Genomic DNA, 20,290 nt, shown 5'->3' with positions numbered 1-20,290 from the left:
CTCCATTTCCCTGCCTCAACCAAACTAAACCTGTGAACATTTATGCATTAATTTAAAGGCCAGTCTTTGGACATCGTAGAGATGAAGAGAGAGTAGAAGACAACAGGCTCCTCACCATGAATATACTTCACCACATTGACGCTCAGCCCGTGGCGGGAGATGGTCATGAGGACCTCCCCCGCGCTCTTCCTCCAGGGCAGGTTGTAGGGGGGGCACCAAGAGGTTATTGCACTGAACAAGAGCTGCAGGTCATCCTTCTGGGCCAGCTCCTCCGCTGGGGAAACGAAACTGCAGAGCTTTACTAAGATCTAGACGGAAAAGGGAATGAGAGAGCGTGTGGTACACAGATGATCACGGAAGGCAGGACTAGAAAACAATGAACCAAACTTCACTCAAACTTCCCAGCAGGCACTGAGCAGCCAGTAAAATCTTGAGGACAACTGCTCTTAGAACATTAAAAAGATATGCAGGGGTTAGGTATGTGTTAAAGATAGCTTACTTAAAAAACTTCTTGCCATCCAATCTCCCTTCTATCTTTGACTAATTCAGCTTGAAGCACATAAAACAGCATTGTTGACTGCCTTTCCGGTTCAGGACTTCAATTTTCTTATTTTCTCTTTCTTTTTTAAGCTGCCCCCCACCTCCAGGGAGGTGTGTTGAAAGAGGGGTTCTCTGTGTATCCCTGGCCAGCCTGGAATAAAGATCCTTCTGCCTCTGCCTCCCCAGTGCTGGAATTAAAGATATATGCTACCACAACCGGCAGCTTTAACTTTCTTACTTAGTTCTTGGGTTCTTTATTTGCACTGGTGAAATATAAATATAATTTTCTTTTTGAAAAAGCACAGCACAACTGACAAATTAGACAGTTAAAGCAAAGTGAGTTTGAAATTGTTTCAATGTTATACACAAGGAGGAAATGTTAACTTGAAAATGTCTTTTAATTACACCTAATTCACAAAAACTTCCCGAAGTCTGGCTTTCAGCGAAGACTCTAGACCCTGGCTGTGAACTGCAGCCCACTCTAGCTCAGTAGTTTGTATGTAACAAGTAAGGTTTTCCTCCCGCCGCCAGTCTTGTCCCGCCGCCGCGCCAGCCCCAATTAACACACTGAGGCTCTGTATTTGATATTTTGCTGTTGGCCAGGTACTTGTTTCTTATCGGCTAGCTCTGTCTTAATTATTAACCCATTTCTATGTATTTCCACGTGGTTTTACCAGCGAGAGGCGGCTGGTGGCTCTACCTTCTCCAGGCTCCCCATCTTGACTCCTCCTCACTACTTCCTCTTTCCTCCTTGTCCCCTGGTCCCTCCTATCTTGCTTTCCTATTGGCCAACAGTGCTTTATTCATTAACCAGTTGAGAAACATATTTACAGAATCACATCTCCCATCAGTAGTTCACAGAGGAAGTCCAAATCTTGCCCTCAGAAGTCTCTCCTTTCTGATCCAAGCTCAGTGTTAGGGACAGTCAACTTCTCTGTGCTGAACCCCTCACTGAACATTTTATGAGATATACAATACCATGGAATTGTTCATTTAGCTTAAAAATGTTCATTAGAACTGTGGGTATCTTAACGCCAGTAAGAACATTGCAAAATGAATGAAAGAAACAAAGTATATAAAATACCATGCATGCCCTGCCCTCAAAGCTAAGCCCTCCTTGTTCTACTCAAGGCCAAAACTTTCTTAAATAACAAAGGCTTCCTAGTTCATACCTGCCAACCTACAGAGAAGGTCTGAGGACTGAGATGGTACAAGGCTCATACCATTAGCAAACACAGGTGCTTTCTCTACGAAAGACCTGGAAGAACTTCAGGGTGCAGGTCACCACTGTGCATGCGGTGTCTTTCGCCCAAGCAAACACAGCAAGGCTAAGCTGATAAAGGGATGCTGATAGATCTTTTTAATTCTGTTTGTGATGCTGCCTGGCACAATTAGAAGAGACATCATTTCTCTAATTCATAACAGAAAACAAACCAAAATAGCAAAAACTAGGAAATAAAATACAAACCAATTCCCTGCTCACAAAGTCAACTAGATGTAACGATTCCCTCCCTGCTGAACCCTAAGATAACTGACTCTCAACTTTACTGCCAAAATGAACTAGCCCAATCCTTTCCCCTAGGGCTGGAAATGGAGTCTACTGCTACTCTCTATTCTCTACAGGGCTTCTACTCTAGGGAAGCATTTCAAAGGCCAACCAAGTAGGCAGCGGAAGAACCTCAACCAGACTGTGAATGCCTGCTAAGGCCCCAGGAAACCATCTATCACACAATACAAATATGGAGAGTTCACCTAGCTTGCAACATTTAATAATCTCGTCTTAATTGTGTTTCCTGAACAAAGTGATAGATGTGGTGTGTAGTCTGGGATGAAGCAGGAAGACAAAGGAACTGTAGTAGGGGAGGAGCACTGGGCTAGGCTGTGGGTTACACACATGATGTCAATTCCCACAATGCAAAGGAGGAGTTTGAAGCTATACTTTCCTTTGCACCTTAACACTCAACAAGAGCCCCACACTATTTGAAAGTCAGCATCCATTCCTTTCAAACATGGAGCCAATTTTTTAAAGAAACAAGAGCACCGTGCCTACTTAGATGCCAGAATTAGAGAACCGGCTTCAACTCAGTGCTCATGGTGGCAGGTTTTGTTTTTTGTTTTGTTTTGTTTTGTTCTGTTTTGTTTTAAATGAACGATGTCAGTGAAATGGAGCCACTGTTCTAACTGTCAATATTAACCCACTACACTCATCAGCAAGACCTCACAGGAGCTTTAATTCCTATGTGATGACTCCCTTCACTTAATCCTACAGTTTTGCTTACCTGCCAATTGTCAATATTATCACGATGGTAAAAAACAAAAGCCCTGAGTTAAATGTTGTTTTCCAAGTTACATGGGATGAAGTGGTTGGTAGTTTAGTACAAAATTATGTGACAAAGCAAGTGCTCAGGAATTCTCTTTATTTTTTAATGTAGGGTTTCATGTAGCCCAAGATGGCTTTAGGTAGCATGGGGTGACCTTGGAGACCTCATCCTATCCCTTTCTCAAGTTAGGTGTCACCACACCTAGCTAATGCAGTGCTGGGAACTGATCCAGGACTTCTACCTGCTGGACAAGCCCTCAACCAACTAAGCTACATTGCCAGGCTCCCCCAATATTTATTGAGATGATTAGTTTGTTTGGTGATTCCAGTCTATTATAACTGTCTTAGTATCCCACTCTCCATCCCTGGTGCAGTAGCCCCTTTCCAAGGAAACCATCTTGCAGAGAAGACTCAGATGTGAGGCACAAAGGTCACCAGTGTCTACACCCATGTCACCTTATCCACATGGCTCACACCTGAGGCACACAGGTCACCAGTGTCTACACCCATGCCACCTTATCCACATGGCTCACACCTGAAGCACACAGGCCACCAGTGTCTACACCCATGCCACCTTATCCACATGGCTCACACCTGAGGCTCACAGGCCACCCAGTATCTACACCCATGTCATCTTATCCACATGGCTCACACCTGAGGCTCACAGGCCACCAGTGTCTACACCCATGCCACCTCATCCAGCACAGCCCCACTGTCTTATCCAGTCTCTCCCTGATCTTGAGGCAACAGCAGCAAGTTGGTACTTAAAGTCTAGTCTGGACTAAGTAGAGAACTATAGTTCAAAACTGAAAAATCTTTAGACACACACTTCACTTTGTAGGTGAGGAATCTATATCCTCTTATATAACTTACAGACCTAGATTCAACGGTATTATTATAGGATACTATTTACTGAAGTTTTTGAAACCTCATCAAATTTATCCTCTCCAGTACAGTGACAGCTGTAGTGTTAGCTGTAGTGTTAGCTATATGTACTGCTGTGCAATGAACATCTAGAACGTTCTCAACTTACAATGCTGGAGCCTTATCCCTAGTACCCAGTGAACAACAATCCCTCTCCTCGAGCTCCCTCCCCTCTCTCCACCACTCTGCCTCTTCTGATCATCTCAATATTGTAGACAACTCACACAAGTGCTGTCACTCAGTATTTGTCTTCTTGAGCTAAAAGTGGTTTGGGGGGGGGATTATATTAAGTCCATGGACAGACTATCTTCTAAATGATTTGTAGGCCATTTGCTAAAAAAAAATTTTCCCCCACAGATGAACACCGTACAGGGTATGTGAGGGTGCTTTTACCTTCGTTCACTCACAGTGCTAGAAAAGAACAGTAGTGGTGATGGGAAGGGAACTTCCAAAGTGCAGAGGATGTGACAGTAGCCAGGAGGAGGTGGCAGGAGACAGATAGGTGACAATAGATAGTAGGAGATGGCAGTAGACAGGAGGAGTGGCATTAGCCAGTATAATTGATTATGTTTCCTATTACAAGCTTGGCAAATCATATATATATATATATATATATATAAATTACATAGAGTTTCTTGCCATTATAAGACATTATAAGACATTCCCCAAATCTCAATAAAACTCAACAAAAAATCATTTCCTTAGCAATTTAATTTTAGAGACATTACTGAGACCTCAAATGTAATTTAACAGCTAGACCTGTTTGTAGAAACAAATGCACTAACAGTTCCTTCAAACATACCCAGAAAAGTATTCCCATATTCCTTCTGCATTTACAAGAATATGCAATTATGAGGAAAAGCCATACCATAATAGACAGAACAAAATGCTATGAGAAGTGAAACAAGCAACCACATATGGGGGTGTATTCCTATAACCCTGGCAGTAGGGAGGCCGGAGGCAGGAGGTTGGGGGATTGAGGTCAGCCTGGCCTACAGTGAAAAGACTGAAACTCCCACGTGACAGTGGTCTCCTTACCTGTACAAAGACTTTCTGGAGGAGTCCTCGGCGCTCTGCTAGAGGTAGCTCATTCTGTGCACCTCCACCTGCCTCAGGCACATGTGGAAGGTCGAAGAACAGGTACAGACATTTAACCAGGGTGGAAGGCACTGACATCGTTGTCATGCAGTCCACGGTTTTCTGCAAAACAAACCACTGAGGTGAGCAGAGATGGAATAACTGCCTTCAGACAGCTGATGTAGTCACAGCGATGGGCTGGAGGGCAACAGACACGCCAAGCTCACTCTGGAATGCAAGAAAGATTTAAAAACCTACTTCAGACTGAGAGGCAGTCAATTTGCCATTTGGGTCAATTTGCTTTAATCAAATGTTCAGACTGGTTTGCTGGCCATGCAGTGATTTACTTATTAAATATCATATTTATTTATTAAACAGCTTATTCCACAGAACATGAAATGTAGGTATTGAGGAAAAACTCACTTAATTACCACAAATGGTAAAATTACTTTATCTCCTGGGCCTCCTCTGTCTGTCTCACACACACACACACACACACACACACACACACACACACACACACAGACACACACACACACACACACACACACACGAGAATAGAACTGTGCATACATCTCAGGACAAATATGACAGCTAAAATAACAATGTTTTTAAAAGGTAAGCTTGGTGGCATAGGCTGTAATCCTTGCTACCTAGGAGATGGAAACAGGAGGATCCCAAAGTCAAAGTTTACCTTGAAGCCAGGCTAATCAATTTACTGAGAGTCTGTCTCAAGAGAAAAGCTAGAACAAGGGCTGGAGATAACCTTAGGAGTAGAATTGCTTCCTTGAAGACAGGAGGCCCTGAGTTAAATCCCAACACCAAAGAAATAAATGGATCAACCATTAAACAGACTCATTAACTAATAAATTGTGTGCTAACATCTGTTTACTAGCATGCTTCCTATCATTTCTTTCAGATGTTCTTGGGTAGAAAGGACATCTCTGCATTATTTTCAAAGACTTCTAAGAGGAAATTATCGACAATCTTTTAAGAATTATTCTGACATTGCTAAAAAGTATACAATTAACAAAAAGTTCATGGTGTAGTGTGGCATAAAATTATACTATAATAGAAACTGGCAATATCTTTCAATTCACTTATCTTCTTTCCCATCAAACATCAAACATTTACTGAGGCAGAGGTTCTCAACCTATGGGTCATGACCACTTTAGAGGTGAAATGACCCTTTCATAGGGGTTGCCTAAAACCTTCAGAAAACAGATATTTACTTTATGATTCATAACAATAGCAAAGTTACTGTAATGAAGTAGCAAAGAAAATATTATGGTTGGGGGTTAACACAACACAAGTTATCAAGGTTGAGAACCACTGGACTAGGGTGTGTGAGACAGTACACAGATGTGAGACAGTACGCAGAAAACTACATGCAAAACTAGGAATCCTCCCTTTCTAAGGATGACATTCTATTTAACTGCTAACAAACTTACAGGACCACGCACTATAACTGTTAACAGACCTACAGGACCACACATTATAACTGTTAACAGACCTATAGGTCCAAACACTATAACCATTAACAGACCTACAGGACCATATGCTATAACCATTAACAGACCTATAGGCCCATACGCTATAACCATTAACAGACCTATTGGTAATTTAAATCCTGCTGACAATGGCAGTACATACAACCTCATATGAGTGGGAATGATCAACAACATCTGAAATGAAACAGATAATTACACATAATTTAAGTTGGGGAAATGCCACTGTGTCCTATTTGAAGAACTAGAGTCCAAAATGGCAGATGTTTGAAAGCCATAATAATGATGACTTTTTAATTAGTGTCCTATGAACAAAAGGTTCACAGGGTATGGCATTTATACCTGGACTCAGCACTGCATGGGCCTCACAAAGAGCAACTGGGGCTTGTCACTGACTCACTGCCACTGCCACCCTGCTCTAGGTGGGCGCCAGTTGAACATGCTCAATGATCCATCATGGCCTCACACTCTAGCTTGACTTTTTTTGTTGTTGTTAAAATGGTGGTGGGCACCGGGTGAAGTATCACCAATGGAACAGGACAGAAGCTGAATTCAGATCATTAGCCTATAGCAGCACAGATCATAACCGAGCAGAGATAGCCAGAGGCAAGGGAACAGGGAAACTAATACAGAAAGTCACGAGAGAGATGAAATGATCAGACACAGTCATGGGGGGCGGAGGCGATGCAGAGGAGGGGAAGCTTCAAGAACAATGCCTTGAGGCCCACTTCTACACAGACACCCCATTGCCTGCAACCCCTCTGCTCTACATGGCTTTGGCTTACTGCTTCTCAACAGCCCAGGCCACTGGTATCTACTATGTAGGTAAATTGTCATTTCTCCAATTTCCCCCAATCCTATTTTTCCCTTTAACACTCAACTTCCATCTTTTCTATTGCTGAGGGGCTGGCTACACACAGCTCATCACTGTATTTCACGATATTGTATTTTTTTCTCTGTCTTCTAAATGTAGAGTTATCTGGGTACCATGCTGATGCCAGCAGAAAACGGCACTCAAACAAAAACAGCAGCTCAAGGCATAATACTGAATTTGCTTTTTAAATGCATCATTTTCCAGTCAAATTATCACTAGCTTTCTCTTCCCATTATGCAAAGCAATATGGTTTTTCATTTTCATCTTATTGCTGGTAAATTTAAAGTATGATTTGGCACCTAAACTGTATCTTGCATTTGTCATCATTTTAAGTGAGTAAGGCGCCACTAGACTCTTTTTCCTTTTTTTTGGAAACTTGGTTTCATTACAGAGCCCAAGCTGGCCTCTGACTATCTAGCCTAGCTAAGCAGGCCTCACACTTTTCCATCTTCCTGCCTCAGCCTCCTGACCACAGGTGCGGATCACCATGCCAGGCTCTTAATTGAAAAGCTATCTATCCATTCATGGAGTTTAAGTTCATCTACATTTAGTGAGTTTCTATCATGTTAGGTGTTACTTTAGGGCAGTCCACTCACAATAGAGATCGTAAGCATTTATAAAAAAATCTTAGTAACATTCAGAAACATTTCAGTTATAAATGCAACACATAGGAAGTACTGATGACAATATTTCATTTAAATGCTAACATTTAAATAGCATATAATGATATGACACTTCAAATCAGGTTTTGGTACTGTGGCACAGAGGCATTTGCAGGATTTGCCAATGGCAGATAGAGTTGGGGGTTTTGCTAACCCTCTAGTACAGCCACAGACCCTGAAATGGTGGTCTATGCTAGGACCATGTGAAGGGAATTTAGGGTGATTGGCCACCTCTCTGGCCTGGGACTCAGGAGACTTCTGGGATTCAGTACTTTCAATGCTGAGCAGCTCAAGTTCTGAAAATCAGGATACATTAGTCTGGCAGGTACTCTAAGCATAATGAGTGATGTGAACAACCTAGCAAGCTACCAAGAATATGGTGCAGACAAGCCAGCAAGCTATAAGAACACAGACTGTTCTGAGGAAAATGTCTAAGCACTAAGTGCTCAGGCTGGTGAATTCTTTAAGACTGCACTTGCTAAAGTTTAAAGTGCCATTGTTAGTGATGTTGGGAATTTTTAAGTCCACTGAGTTTAGATAACAGATAGGAAAAAACCTTCAAAACTTAAGAATTTCAAAGGAAAAAAAATGAGGTGTTCAAATGGCTCACTCATGAGGACATGCAATACAAGTCAGGTCAGACACTTAAAGCCAAGTCAGGAGAAATAAAGAACAGCATCAATGATTAATCAGGTGAAAACATACATCATTCTGAAATTCAAGGTGTCACTATTCCATGGTTTTTGTTTGTTTGTTTTTTTGTAAAAATCAGAAATACTCTAAAATATTCATGTCATTTATTCATTAGCTCAAGACATTACATAAGTACATTTTCCAATTTTCTAGTATGAGTCACATCGTCTTAAGTATGACCACCACTGGCTAGTTCCTTCTGGTCACCAGTGGTCCATATGTTTCCTCATGAGAAAAACATAAACAAGAAGCAGCACCTCACGGAGCTGTCATGAGAAACACAATTGCAGAATCTGTAGGATAGAAATGATTTTTGCAGCATCGAAATACCGGATAGGACACTGAAGGGTTCCGTTACCAAACACATGCATGGCAAACTCACCTGACCAGAGGATGCCAGCAGGTTTATTGTTGTTAGGAGCATCCAGCCTCTACTGGCTTCTTCACTCTGATTGATCTCCAGGAACTGGACGATGGCCCGACTTGCAGCCTCTATATAGGCAAAGGGAAGCCAGTGAAAAACGAAAATCACTTATAAACTTTAAAAAAAGTTCACAAAACATACCAGGGAAAGGATCATTTCCTAAGCACACATTTTATAGCAGTATTATTTATACACTATGAAAAAAAATGCAATCTTCTAACGAACATTTGTGTATGTATTTATACCTACATAATCATGAAGGAAGGTAAGCTAAGGGCTGTAGTTGATCTTGGTAAGAGACTAAAGTAGATAATACGGCTGAATACTATTAACCTAATAGTGCTTTGTGTGGCACAATGAGTCCAGAGAGAAGAGCGGTAAGAAGGTAACGGACATTGCCTGGGTCCCCGACACCGATCAGGACTGTTTGAGAGGCTAGCCTGGGGACAGAGAAGCAGTGTGGTTTCACGAGCAGCACACATGGAGCAGTAGAGTTAGAAGAACATCTGAAAGTCAGTTTAGTTAATCATGACTTCAGACAGGGAAGGGGACTGGCAATCAGGCTCTCTGGTGATAAACACGTTGGCCAGGATGTCCCCTAATGTCTACCTGTGTGCTGTGGGCACGTGCATGATACAGCATAATAAACAATGCATTTTATTGAACTTTAAGAGAGCAATGAAAATAGAGAAATCTCTAGACATCCACTTAATTTTTATCAGCAGTTTGCCAGTTTTAAAATCTGGCATGAATAAGAACTATCAGAAGTTCCTAATGGCTCCTGATGAACTGGACAAGACACCAGAGAGCACCTCCCACTTCCTGAGGAAGCAGGAAGCACACCAGAGCTTGGCTGCTAGAAGGCTTACTGTTCTTCCTCAGTGTAAGACAGTCTAACGTGTTTGCTGACATAACTCAGTGCAAATCTTATATGTGATGCTGCGCTGGATACATTTCATCTTAATGCACTTGCACCTGAAATATTTTAACAGGAAACATCGAATCACTTGTTTTCTACTGAGTCTCAACTGTATCAGGCACTGTTTTCAATGCCTGTGTTTTAGCTTATTCAGTTTTTACAGAAGTAGATGAGTTATTTCCTATTTAATAAGCCCCTCTGGTAAAAACTGAAAATATGGAGAAGATAAGTAATTTGCCAACAAGGAACTCATATTTAAAACCAAGCTGTCTAGTCTGTAGGAAATCAGGGAGGGAGGAGAGAGGAGGGGAGAAGAGCAGAGGGGAAGGGAGGGAAGCAGAGGGAAGGGAGGGATGGAGAACTGTAGAGTTTAGCTGGTCAGTCACTTATGCAAGTAGGAGGGCCTGAGTGTGACCTCCAGAATCCATGAGAAAAAGCCAACAATCACGGTGTGTGTGCTGCTGTCCTCTGAACAAGGCGCTGAGCTCATTAACTTAACAACAGCAGTTACCTGTACAAGACCTGGATAAGACCTTCAATGTTTATGTAAAGGAGACAATGATGGTGGCTGGGGTAAGGGGTACCATTTTCTTCACCGCCAAGCTGCCTTTTCACTAGAAAACAGCCTCTGCCTGTGCTCAAGCAAGCAAACCTAGTTTTAAGTTCAGCAGGTCAGAAACAACAGGCAAGAAAGCAGGCGAGGGCTTGCTGGAAATAAGGGTTTCGGTGAGAGAAGAAAGGGAAGAGAAGTGGGAAGGACTAAAATTCATTATGTACCAGTAAAGGATTGTCAAAGAACTGACAAGGATAAAAGCTGGCCTTGCAAGCTCAGCCCTGGGAAGGGGAGACAGGCATGCTCTCAGAGCTCACTAGTCACTCCAGCCTATGGTGAGATCCAGAATGGGAGTCCTTGTCTAAAAATTAAAAAGAAGAGCAATACCTGGAGAAGCAGCCACGGGTGAGCCACTGTTCTCAACATGTGTGTGCTCAACAAACAAGCAGAGTAGCGAGAGAAACCTGATACCTGAGATGTTGCAGGTGGCCCGCTGGTGACTAGGTTCCTATGCTTGTTATAGTCCCTGGCCTTCTAGAGAACAAGGGCAGCAGGACCAGATTCCTTGATCAGCCTTGCCCACTTGTGATCCTGGTCACTGACCAAGCACAGTAGGAAACTAAGGGTGCACCCAGTAAGTACCTGCAGAAGGGGCAGTCAGACCAGAGCATAAAAAAAATGTCACACAATGCCACCAAGACCCAATTTACAGTGGGCAGCAGGGATTCTGTAACATTTAGGAAACAGGAGTAACATGAGAATAGTGTTTGCAGCTTACAAATTTGTGACAATCTTATTACAGAGAAAAGGAAAAACTATCACTCAACAATCAACTTTGGCAACTATAGTCTGAGAGCACAGGTATAAACTGATCTAAACTATTCCTTGCAAGGCAACAAAGAAGCCAAATGACAGGGGTGAGAAACCATATACTGTAGCAATATTTTATCTGTGATTTATTAAAGCTTGTCTGAAGATTAAGAAAGCAAAGCCAGCCAGCCTCAAGCTGTAGAGATCAGGCAGAGGTGGCACACACCTTTAATCCCAGGACTCAGGAGACAGGCAGATGGATCTCTCTGAGTTCAAGGCCACCCTGGCTTACACAAGAGTAGAGAGAAGCAGTTCACATAAAGATCTCAGCACTTGGGATCCCACGACTTTAATCCCAGCACAAGGGAGGTATAAAAAGCAAAGGGTCTTGTGTGGAGATGGATTCTCCAGCCATGCTGAGGACAGGCAGCATGTGGCTTGGTGGAGAGCTCATGGATCAGCCCTGTCAGCACAAGATAGAGGTGAGAGTTAACGGCTTGGCTGCTTTGCTTTTCTGATCTTCAGGTTGAAGTCTGGGTCTTTTATTTTTCATGTTACAATCTACCTCTTCCCTTGGGGATAATTAAACAGATACACAGTAGCCATGTCCCCAGGTAGCTGAAACTCTTGACCAAAGCAGACCAAAGAATGTCTTCTTCATAATTGGGCAACTTTTATTTTAAACTATGCATCTCCAGTTTCACAATATAACATCTGTAGGACACAACTTGTACTTTTCATACTGAGTGTGTTGAGTTACTTAATATATTGGCACACTACCTAATAATAACACTGATTGTGAACAGATTTGGTTAATGTGTCCTATATTACTCACAGAGGAGGAAAAGTAAGATTTTAAAAGAACTAAATCAACTTTAAAACCCAAAGCGTCAACATTTTACTGGCAGAGAGGAACAGAATCTAGAGATATGCAGACTTTGAGTACATTTGGGATGACCACAATTAACTTTAGAAGAAAATGGTAAGAAATGTTTTTGCACTACTATTCAAGACTGCCAGTTATTAATATAGGGTGCTACATCAAAACATCAAAAATGTACTTTTGATTTTAAACTATGCTTTTGGTTTATACTTATCTGTACAATGGTAAGCATTAATACTTGAAAGGGTATGCAGTTAACTTAGTTTTGTCTTTACTATTATTACCATTATTATGATTATGATGTGATATTGCAAGTGTGCAAGGACTGACCCAGCATGCGCAATAAGCTAGAGGGCAACTCTGGGGAGCTGGTTCTTTCCTTCCAGCAGGTTCCACACACTGAACTATGTCAGGCTCTCACCAGCCAAGACATCTTGTTGGCCCTATTTGTTTTGTTTTTGAGACAGGTTCCCATGCAACCCAGACTAACCTCACCTGATCCTTCTGCTCTGACCCCTCTGCCATGCCTGGCAATGGTGTGCTTTTTATATTCTCTGTCTGACAGTGAACATTAAGAAGTTTTTCATCATTTAAAAGGGAGAGGAGCAGAGAGACAGGCACTGTCCTAGTAAACGTGATGACGACAAGTTCTGTGGGTCAGTATGCCAAATAAATAAAAAGGCAAAATAAACCAAAAGGAACGAAGTCAGTAGAACACTTCACAGTGTCTTTTTAACACTTTTGTTTCACACTTACTCTTTGAGGAGGCAGGAAAGGCCTAAGCATGGACAGTATGGGTCAACCAGTGCCTGGCTCTGACTTATATACCTGCACAAATTAAAAGGTCTAGACACATATGTGGCTGGATGATGTGTGAGAAGTCCCAAACTTTGCTGATAAAATGAATCATCAGGGCTTGAGAGAGAGCTTGGTGGTCAATTGCATATACTGTTCTTGCAGGAGTTGTGTTTAGTTCCCAGCCCCCACCTCATAAGACTCACAGCTACCCGTGACTCGGTTTAGATGCTTCTTCTGGTCTCAATGGCTTCAGCACTGACATGCACACTACTGCTCCCCATACACCCACACACATAATTAAAAATAATAAATCTTAAGCAGCAACAACAAATTACATCCTCATACCACAAATAAATACAGAGGAGCCATTGGCTTTCACCTTCTGTTTTCAATGAAGTTGTTTACAATCAAGCAAAGGGTTCCTCCACTTCTTATTTAAGTGAGGAAGGAGCTCATGCACACACACACACTTCATTTACAGCAGCTTTATGCCTTTTTGTCTAGGCAGAGGATGTAGCTCAGGGGAACACCAAACCCCTTACTTCTAGGCACAAACACCGTGTCAGGGTCTTCTAATTAACAGATGTAATGCTGACTTAAGGGTTCTAGAGCTAATGCAGACACATTAGTTAACTCATCTCTAGGGCTACAACATGTGACAATGTTAAGTCTCAACTTTTCCACTGTATATCAAGATAAACACTTAGAGGGAAAAGAAAGATGGAGTACAGCTTGAATAAGATTAAATAGGCAAAGAATGTACACAGCCTTAAGACGGATGTAAGTTTCTGTCACACAGAAAAATGACAAGTGAGTTCCAGAAGACAACATTTAGAGCAACCGGAACATGAAATGTGTTGAGGACAAATATCAAGTCCATTTATTCCCTTTGTGAAGTCCAATGAAAGCATATTGCCCTTTCCATTTGTGCTCCAGGATGACAGTCTGATTGTGTTAGTAGTATTATTACATTCATTTTATTAATGAAGAAACAAAACCCTAAATAACCCTGGCCCTGAAAAGAAAACAATCTGTAAAGTCAGCTGGAAAGGGGTATTAAAATCCACGACCTCCGTGCTTTATCTACCACACGCACACCTTGGGGACGGAATTACCTGAAGGTGTTGTGGCTCTGAAATCCTTGGAGGGCAGCACAGCACACTGTTTTTCTGTTTGGAAAGAAAGGCTGGCCTGTCTAATTGGGGATTCACTACCAGTCTCTAACCCGGCCACTGGAGGACTGTGACAATCACCAGCCTCTCTATCGCTGGCACAGTGCCACTGAGAACTATAATGCTGGGGTTAGCTCTGGGCTCTTGCATAGAGCAAAGTCATCCACAATAAACTGAAGATATTACTGTACACAAGCAAGGAAGCAACACACAAATGTGAAATCTTAGAAACTCTAAATAAGCTTAAAATGTTAAAGCTCAATGTCCAATGAGCTTACAAAATGATAACTGCATACCTTAAAATTCCTTAATAATAAGATGTTAGCAACGGGAAAAGAAATGAAAGGCATTTTGAGATTCTCTGTATTATTCTTGAACTGTCCCATGAGGCTAAAAATAATTCAAAATTAAAACTTAAAATATTTGCATAACTCCTACTGCAATTAAGAGTGAGATATACTCTGCTAGAGACATCTGTCATCTCACTAAAAAGATTGTCCTATGGGTATAAAATCTTCAAGGGAGTTAGGAAAACAAATCTGTAGTATAGCAAAATGTCCTTCAGGTATTCAAAGGGTGGCAACAATGATGAAAGGCAAGGCAGTGAGAATAAAATCTCAGCATTGTTTTCTAATCTCGGGTGTCATTCAAGAAAGAAAATGCAGCGACAGGAGCAAACGTATGCCAGAGCTTTCCCTTCCTGCCATCTGTCTAAAGCCACACACATCACATCTCACATGACAAATCTTCACTTCCACACAAAATAACTTGATCAGGATTGTGCGATGAGGTTTCGATCCCAGCCTGGGTACAGGAGAGAATGAGGACAGACATGGTAATTGACCCTTTCATTAGACTTTTTCTGGTGCAAATGTACTCAAAGCCACCTTGAGCTTACATCAATTCACTTACTGTACCACTCGCTTTCATGATTTTAGTCCTCAGTTAAAGACATTCTATTTACTCCAAAGACTGCATAATGTGCTCGGGTTCAGATAGACATCTCAGATCATGTACTTAATTCTATTTGCTAAATGCCACTGTTGTGGTCTGAGGTGCTATGCCCACTGTGATGCTAGACACAGATGGGGCATCTGGGAAGAAACCAGGGTGAGATTGAGCCCTGAGGATAGACCCTCACAGTGAGATGAGTACACACATTAGGAAAGTCCTGAGGGCTGGCTAGCTTTCTCTCTCCCACCTGAGCTTGAGGTGAGAAGGCAGCTGTCTACACAGCAGAAAACCCACCAGGAACCAGGAACGACGCCGAAGCGTACATACTGAAGGTTTCCAACCTTCCTTCTTTCCTGAAGCTGGCTTCCAAAATGCCAAATCAGACACCAAGTCTTCTCAGCAGAGTCTGAAAAAATTCTCTGGGAAATCCCCTTGATTATGAGATAACCACCAAGAAGATGACTCAAGAGAAGCTTACTCTGAACTCATGGTGCCAGGTTCTTCCCACAACTAAGACTTTGTACTGAACAGAGGACTGATGCAATCCGTGCTACGAGACTGCTGCAGATGACCCTGCCTCCTTACCCTGGGCTCCTGCAGAACTCCTTCGCTGCCCTAACTCCCACAAATGACTATAAATGACTTAGGGTTTCTATTGCGGGATGAAACACCATGACCAAAAGCAACTTGTCAAGGAAATGGTTTATTTTATCCTACACTTCCAGGTGACAGTCTCTCACTAGGGGAAGTGAGGGCAGGAGCTCGATGCAGGGAACTGAAAGCCATGGAGGAATGCTCTCCACTGGTGTGCTCAACCTGCTCTCTTATACCATGGGTCTAGGGTGCCAATGCATCCACTGCATAGAACCCTCCCACATCCATCATTAGTCAAGAAAATGGCCCACAGGTCAATCTAGTGAGGACACTTCTCAATTGAGGTTCCTCTTCTGAAATGATGGTAGCTTTTGCCAAACTGGAAAAACAACTAACCAGGACAGCCCTTAAATTCCTAATGGTATTGCACACATGCATGTACACACACACACACACACACACACACACACACACACACACACACACACACCACTAATGAGGCTGAGAAACAAAAGAGTAGTTTGGAAGAATAAAAAATATTTTTAAACAAGCTGAGGTAAAGTCTGTCTGTCCTCCTGGAAGGACCAGGGTAAGGACAGAAATACAAGCATACTCATCTCTGCAGCCTACAATAGCTCACTTTGATCAACATCAAGAAGAGGAACTGAGAATGAAGATGAGCGCACACGTGGCCAGATTATAGACTGGCCCCGTGCATCACACTGCAGTTTAAGGATTTGTGTAGAGGATGACAGAGTGGTAAGAGGGTAACAGTGGAGGGACCAGCAGCCCTGCAGGGTCAAAGCATCAGCGGACTGTAACTGCGGAGGGGAGCTGAGAGCCCTGTGTGCGGCAGGGCTGCCTCCTACTATCTTCTGCTCAGGTCCCTCCCTGGCTCCTCTGTAAATACCTGTGGATTTGTTTGACGCTCTCCTCCGAATCTCCGTCACCATTAGTCTAGAGACTTGTGTTGTGAACTGCAGAAGGTCAGAAAATTTTTCTGTCATTGTATTTGGTGGAGCGTTTCCAAAAACCTGCAAATGAGAGAAACATTTGATGAAGCAAAGAGCATATCTGGTCACGAGTCCTTATACATACAAATGTGCTGAGTATATGATTAACTAAGGAAAGCTGAAAAGTGTCACTAACAGACCTCAGAAAACAACCATTCTCTGAGGAAATCTACACTGGAAACTGACAGAAAAGTCACATAGGGAAGGTCCTTTGACAGAAGTCAACACTCCAGGGGACACAGACAGACCTATACTGGGCAGAATTCATTCCCTTTATGTGATCTTTCTAAATTCTAGCCATAATCATTTCTAATATCAAGCTATCATGAAAATGAGAGATAAAGGAATGAATAGAAGGCTCACAAACAGACTGGCTTTCATAAAAATGTAGGACAAACGAACTTTGTAATGAATGGTTCTCACAAACTGGTGTGGGCTCAGCAAGGAAGGGATGAAACAGGATGAACCATCGTAAGAGAAGAAATGGGATTTTAGTAGCTATATAGATAGATTTGATTTTTTAAAATGTACATTATAGCTGAAAGGGAATTCTGTCTTTAAGCTGTCATAACACTTCCCATTGATAATACAATATTCATATTATTACTATTCAAATGTCACTGTAAAGAGAACAAATATAATTTACCCACTTTTACATTCTTTCCCAAGCTAACATCACATTAGGTATTTGCAGGAAAGCTTCCCAAGTAAGGTTAGATGTTTGGGTGCACCCTGTTCCTATAAGCAAATACTACCTGGAGACGGTTAAAGAACGGGTACACACAACTGTACCCCCACTCAGGAACTGGGATGGGAGTCCAGAGCCCAAAGCCAGTCTGGGCCACACAGTAAGACACTGTCTCAAAAGCAAAACCAAGCAAATAAAAAACAAGAGCAACTCACAAAAACTGCAAACTCAAAACCCCAAAAGAACTTCGTGTTTCTCCATGTTTGAGTTACAAATTGTGGATCAATTAGTCAACAGAAAAAAACCTAATCAATAATATTCCTCCTAGTTGATCATGCAGTCTCCCTTAGACATATTCGTCACAGATGTATGCTGTGTGCATGTAGATTTCTTGGTATCTGTCAGACATGTAAGATATATGAATGTAGACTTCTCAATATCTGTTACACATATATGCATGTGGACGTCTAGGTATCTGTCACACATGTACAAAGTAGACTTCTCACATGCATGTATGTTATATGTATGTAGACCTTTTCAGTATGTCATACATATATGTCACACATGTATGCTGTATGTGACATTCTCAGTATCTTTCAGACTTCTCACATGCATGTATGTTATATGTATGTAGACCTTTTCAGTATGTCATACATATATGTCACACATGTATGCTGTATGTGACATTCTCAGTATCTTTCAGACATATGTTGTATGTAGAGTTTTTAGCATCTATCTTACATGCATGTATGTGGACTTCTCAACATCTGTCATACATGTATGGTGTATGCATTTGGACTTCTCGGTACTATAATAAGACTTTATCCTGCAGATCCTAGTAAAATATGCAGAAAACCCTACATACCATTTTAATATGTTTCCTACATCCTTATAAAGATACTGTTTCAAATTAAGTTGAAACTAATAAAACCATTTTTGCAAAGTTTGCTCTACTCATGGGATAATCTGCCCCATCAACTCCACAGCAGGAATTTTTATGCTTCCAAAGAACAAACTGTTTTAAAGAAATTCCTCGATTCTTTCCTGCTACAGTTTTTTTTATATATGAGTATTTTGCCTGAATTTCTGTACATGCATTGTGTGTATGCACACGCTTGCCTGGGGCCCGTGAGGCCAGAAGACTGCATTAGATGCCTTGGAACTGGAGTTATTATGGTCTTGTTGTTTGCTGCCATGTGGGACTGGGATCTCTGCAAGAGCAGCCAATGCTCTTAACCACAGAGCCATCTCAATAGCCACCCTCCTCCCCACATCTATGGTTCTTTGATAAAAGACAAGGTTTTTGTTTTGTTTTGTTTTTGTTTTGGTGATACTTGGGTCAGAAACCAGGGCATAAAGCTGTTGTGGGAAGTTCACTTTGTCTCCTTCTGTGGCACTGACCACGCCCATTGTGGGGTGGAGCCAGGGGCGGAAGTGACCTGAGGAGGAGCCCGGAATGCTCTCTTGCTTGCAACACAGGGACAGGAGACTTCTGGAGGCACCCTTGGGAGCAGGAACCTGCTGGTGTTCATCTGTCTATGTTGTGAGTTATTTCTCCCTGAATAAACATCTATTCGGTCTATCTGTTTCTCCTGATACTTATTAAACATCAGGCCTGGCAAGTAACTCTTAGCAGCTGGGTGTATCGCCAGCAAGACCAATATTCCTCAACAAACAAACAAACAATAAGATAAAAATCCAGACACTAACGAAGCACACTTGAATTTTTACTTCTACTCAGGGATAAATATGTAATTTTAAAATGGAGGTGTTTATAAATATTCCTGAGACATAGATTGCATTGATGTAAACAATACTCTGCTTGTAAGAATTAGCTGTTTTATTTATAAGAGCTGAAGAAAGTTTATAAAATAAACAGATATTTCTCCCATAGTGTAAGAATGGAGTGATTCAAGCAGTCTTTATATAAAGCAAATAAAACATTCTGAAGATATATCCAACTTATACAACTTTTAATTTTATTGCTTTATTTCTATCATGAAATCTTTTCAAAAGATAAAAAGGATTGTGTTCCAGCTGCTAATCAGAAATGAACAAGCATGGCTTCCTCTACATAAATGATATTGAGCCTAATGAAACATCATCTCTGCTGATTCTTCATTCATTTCTTCATTCACAAAGACTTCCTAATAACACACACACATAGAGCACACAGACTATAATTTTACAATTTATCTTTATAATTTATTCCTATAATCCCATCAGGTAGGAGGCTCAAAACTGTAGAGAAACCCTGTCTCAAAACCCCAAATATTAACTATTAAAATTAAGGGTTCAGCTCGGGGGTAGGGCATGCAGCTTAGAATGCATGAGTTCCAAGGTTCTATCCCCAACACCAAAAATAAATAAAAATATTGAAATTAAAATTAATGGGCTAGAGAGATGGCTCAGGGTAGACCACTTGCCTAGCATACAGAGGGCTCTGAGTTCTGACCCAAGAACTAAGAGAAGCTGAAGGCAGTTCTTGCAACTGTTTTGGACAGTTATTGTTCCTTGGAAATGTTCGTAGTATGGGAGAAAAGAATTATCTTAAATTAATCGGTAGCCAATAGCTTATGATGATTTTTTTTAAAGACAGCAAGAACATTCTATGACTGGTTCCAATAAAATCTATGCCTTTTGTGAACAGAGCTTGAAATGGTGGCTGCTCATAGCCAATTTCAGCTGATTCAGATATGGCTATTTTAAACATTGTCCTGCCTCTCCTCATCTATCATCTCCTCCTGCATCATTTAAGACAGAAATCAAATAAAGAAAATGTATTTACTGAATGTGTTGACATTTTCATTGTCTCCATGTTCTATTGAGGACACCCCAATAGATGACGTGTAAGCTAACCCTTCCCATGCACCTTCCACTCCAG

At 41.6% G+C, this 20,290-nt stretch overlaps 1 protein-coding gene across 5 annotated transcripts in view; it reads right to left on the bottom strand.

Annotated features, from left to right (window-relative positions):
* Positions 1-20,290, bottom strand: part of Wdfy3 (WD repeat and FYVE domain containing 3) — a 189,983-nt gene that overhangs the window by 113,228 nt on the left and 56,465 nt on the right. For all 5 annotated transcript variants that reach the window (XM_051198181.1, XM_051198184.1, XM_051198183.1 and 2 more), the window contains 4 exons: positions 16,616-16,739; positions 8,981-9,090; positions 4,823-4,984; positions 116-308 (listed from right to left, as the gene is read on the bottom strand). In XM_051198181.1, coding sequence (XP_051054138.1) covers positions 116-308; positions 4,823-4,984; positions 8,981-9,090; positions 16,616-16,739 — 589 coding nt within the window. The remainder of the gene's footprint in view (positions 1-115; positions 309-4,822; positions 4,985-8,980; positions 9,091-16,615; positions 16,740-20,290) is intronic.

Source organism: Phodopus roborovskii, unplaced genomic scaffold (assembly GCF_943737965.1).
Source record: "Phodopus roborovskii unplaced genomic scaffold, PHOROB, whole genome shotgun sequence".
Classification (NCBI taxonomy): Eukaryota; Metazoa; Chordata; class Mammalia; order Rodentia; family Cricetidae; genus Phodopus; species Phodopus roborovskii.
This window is presented reverse-complemented; position numbering and strand designations above follow the sequence as displayed.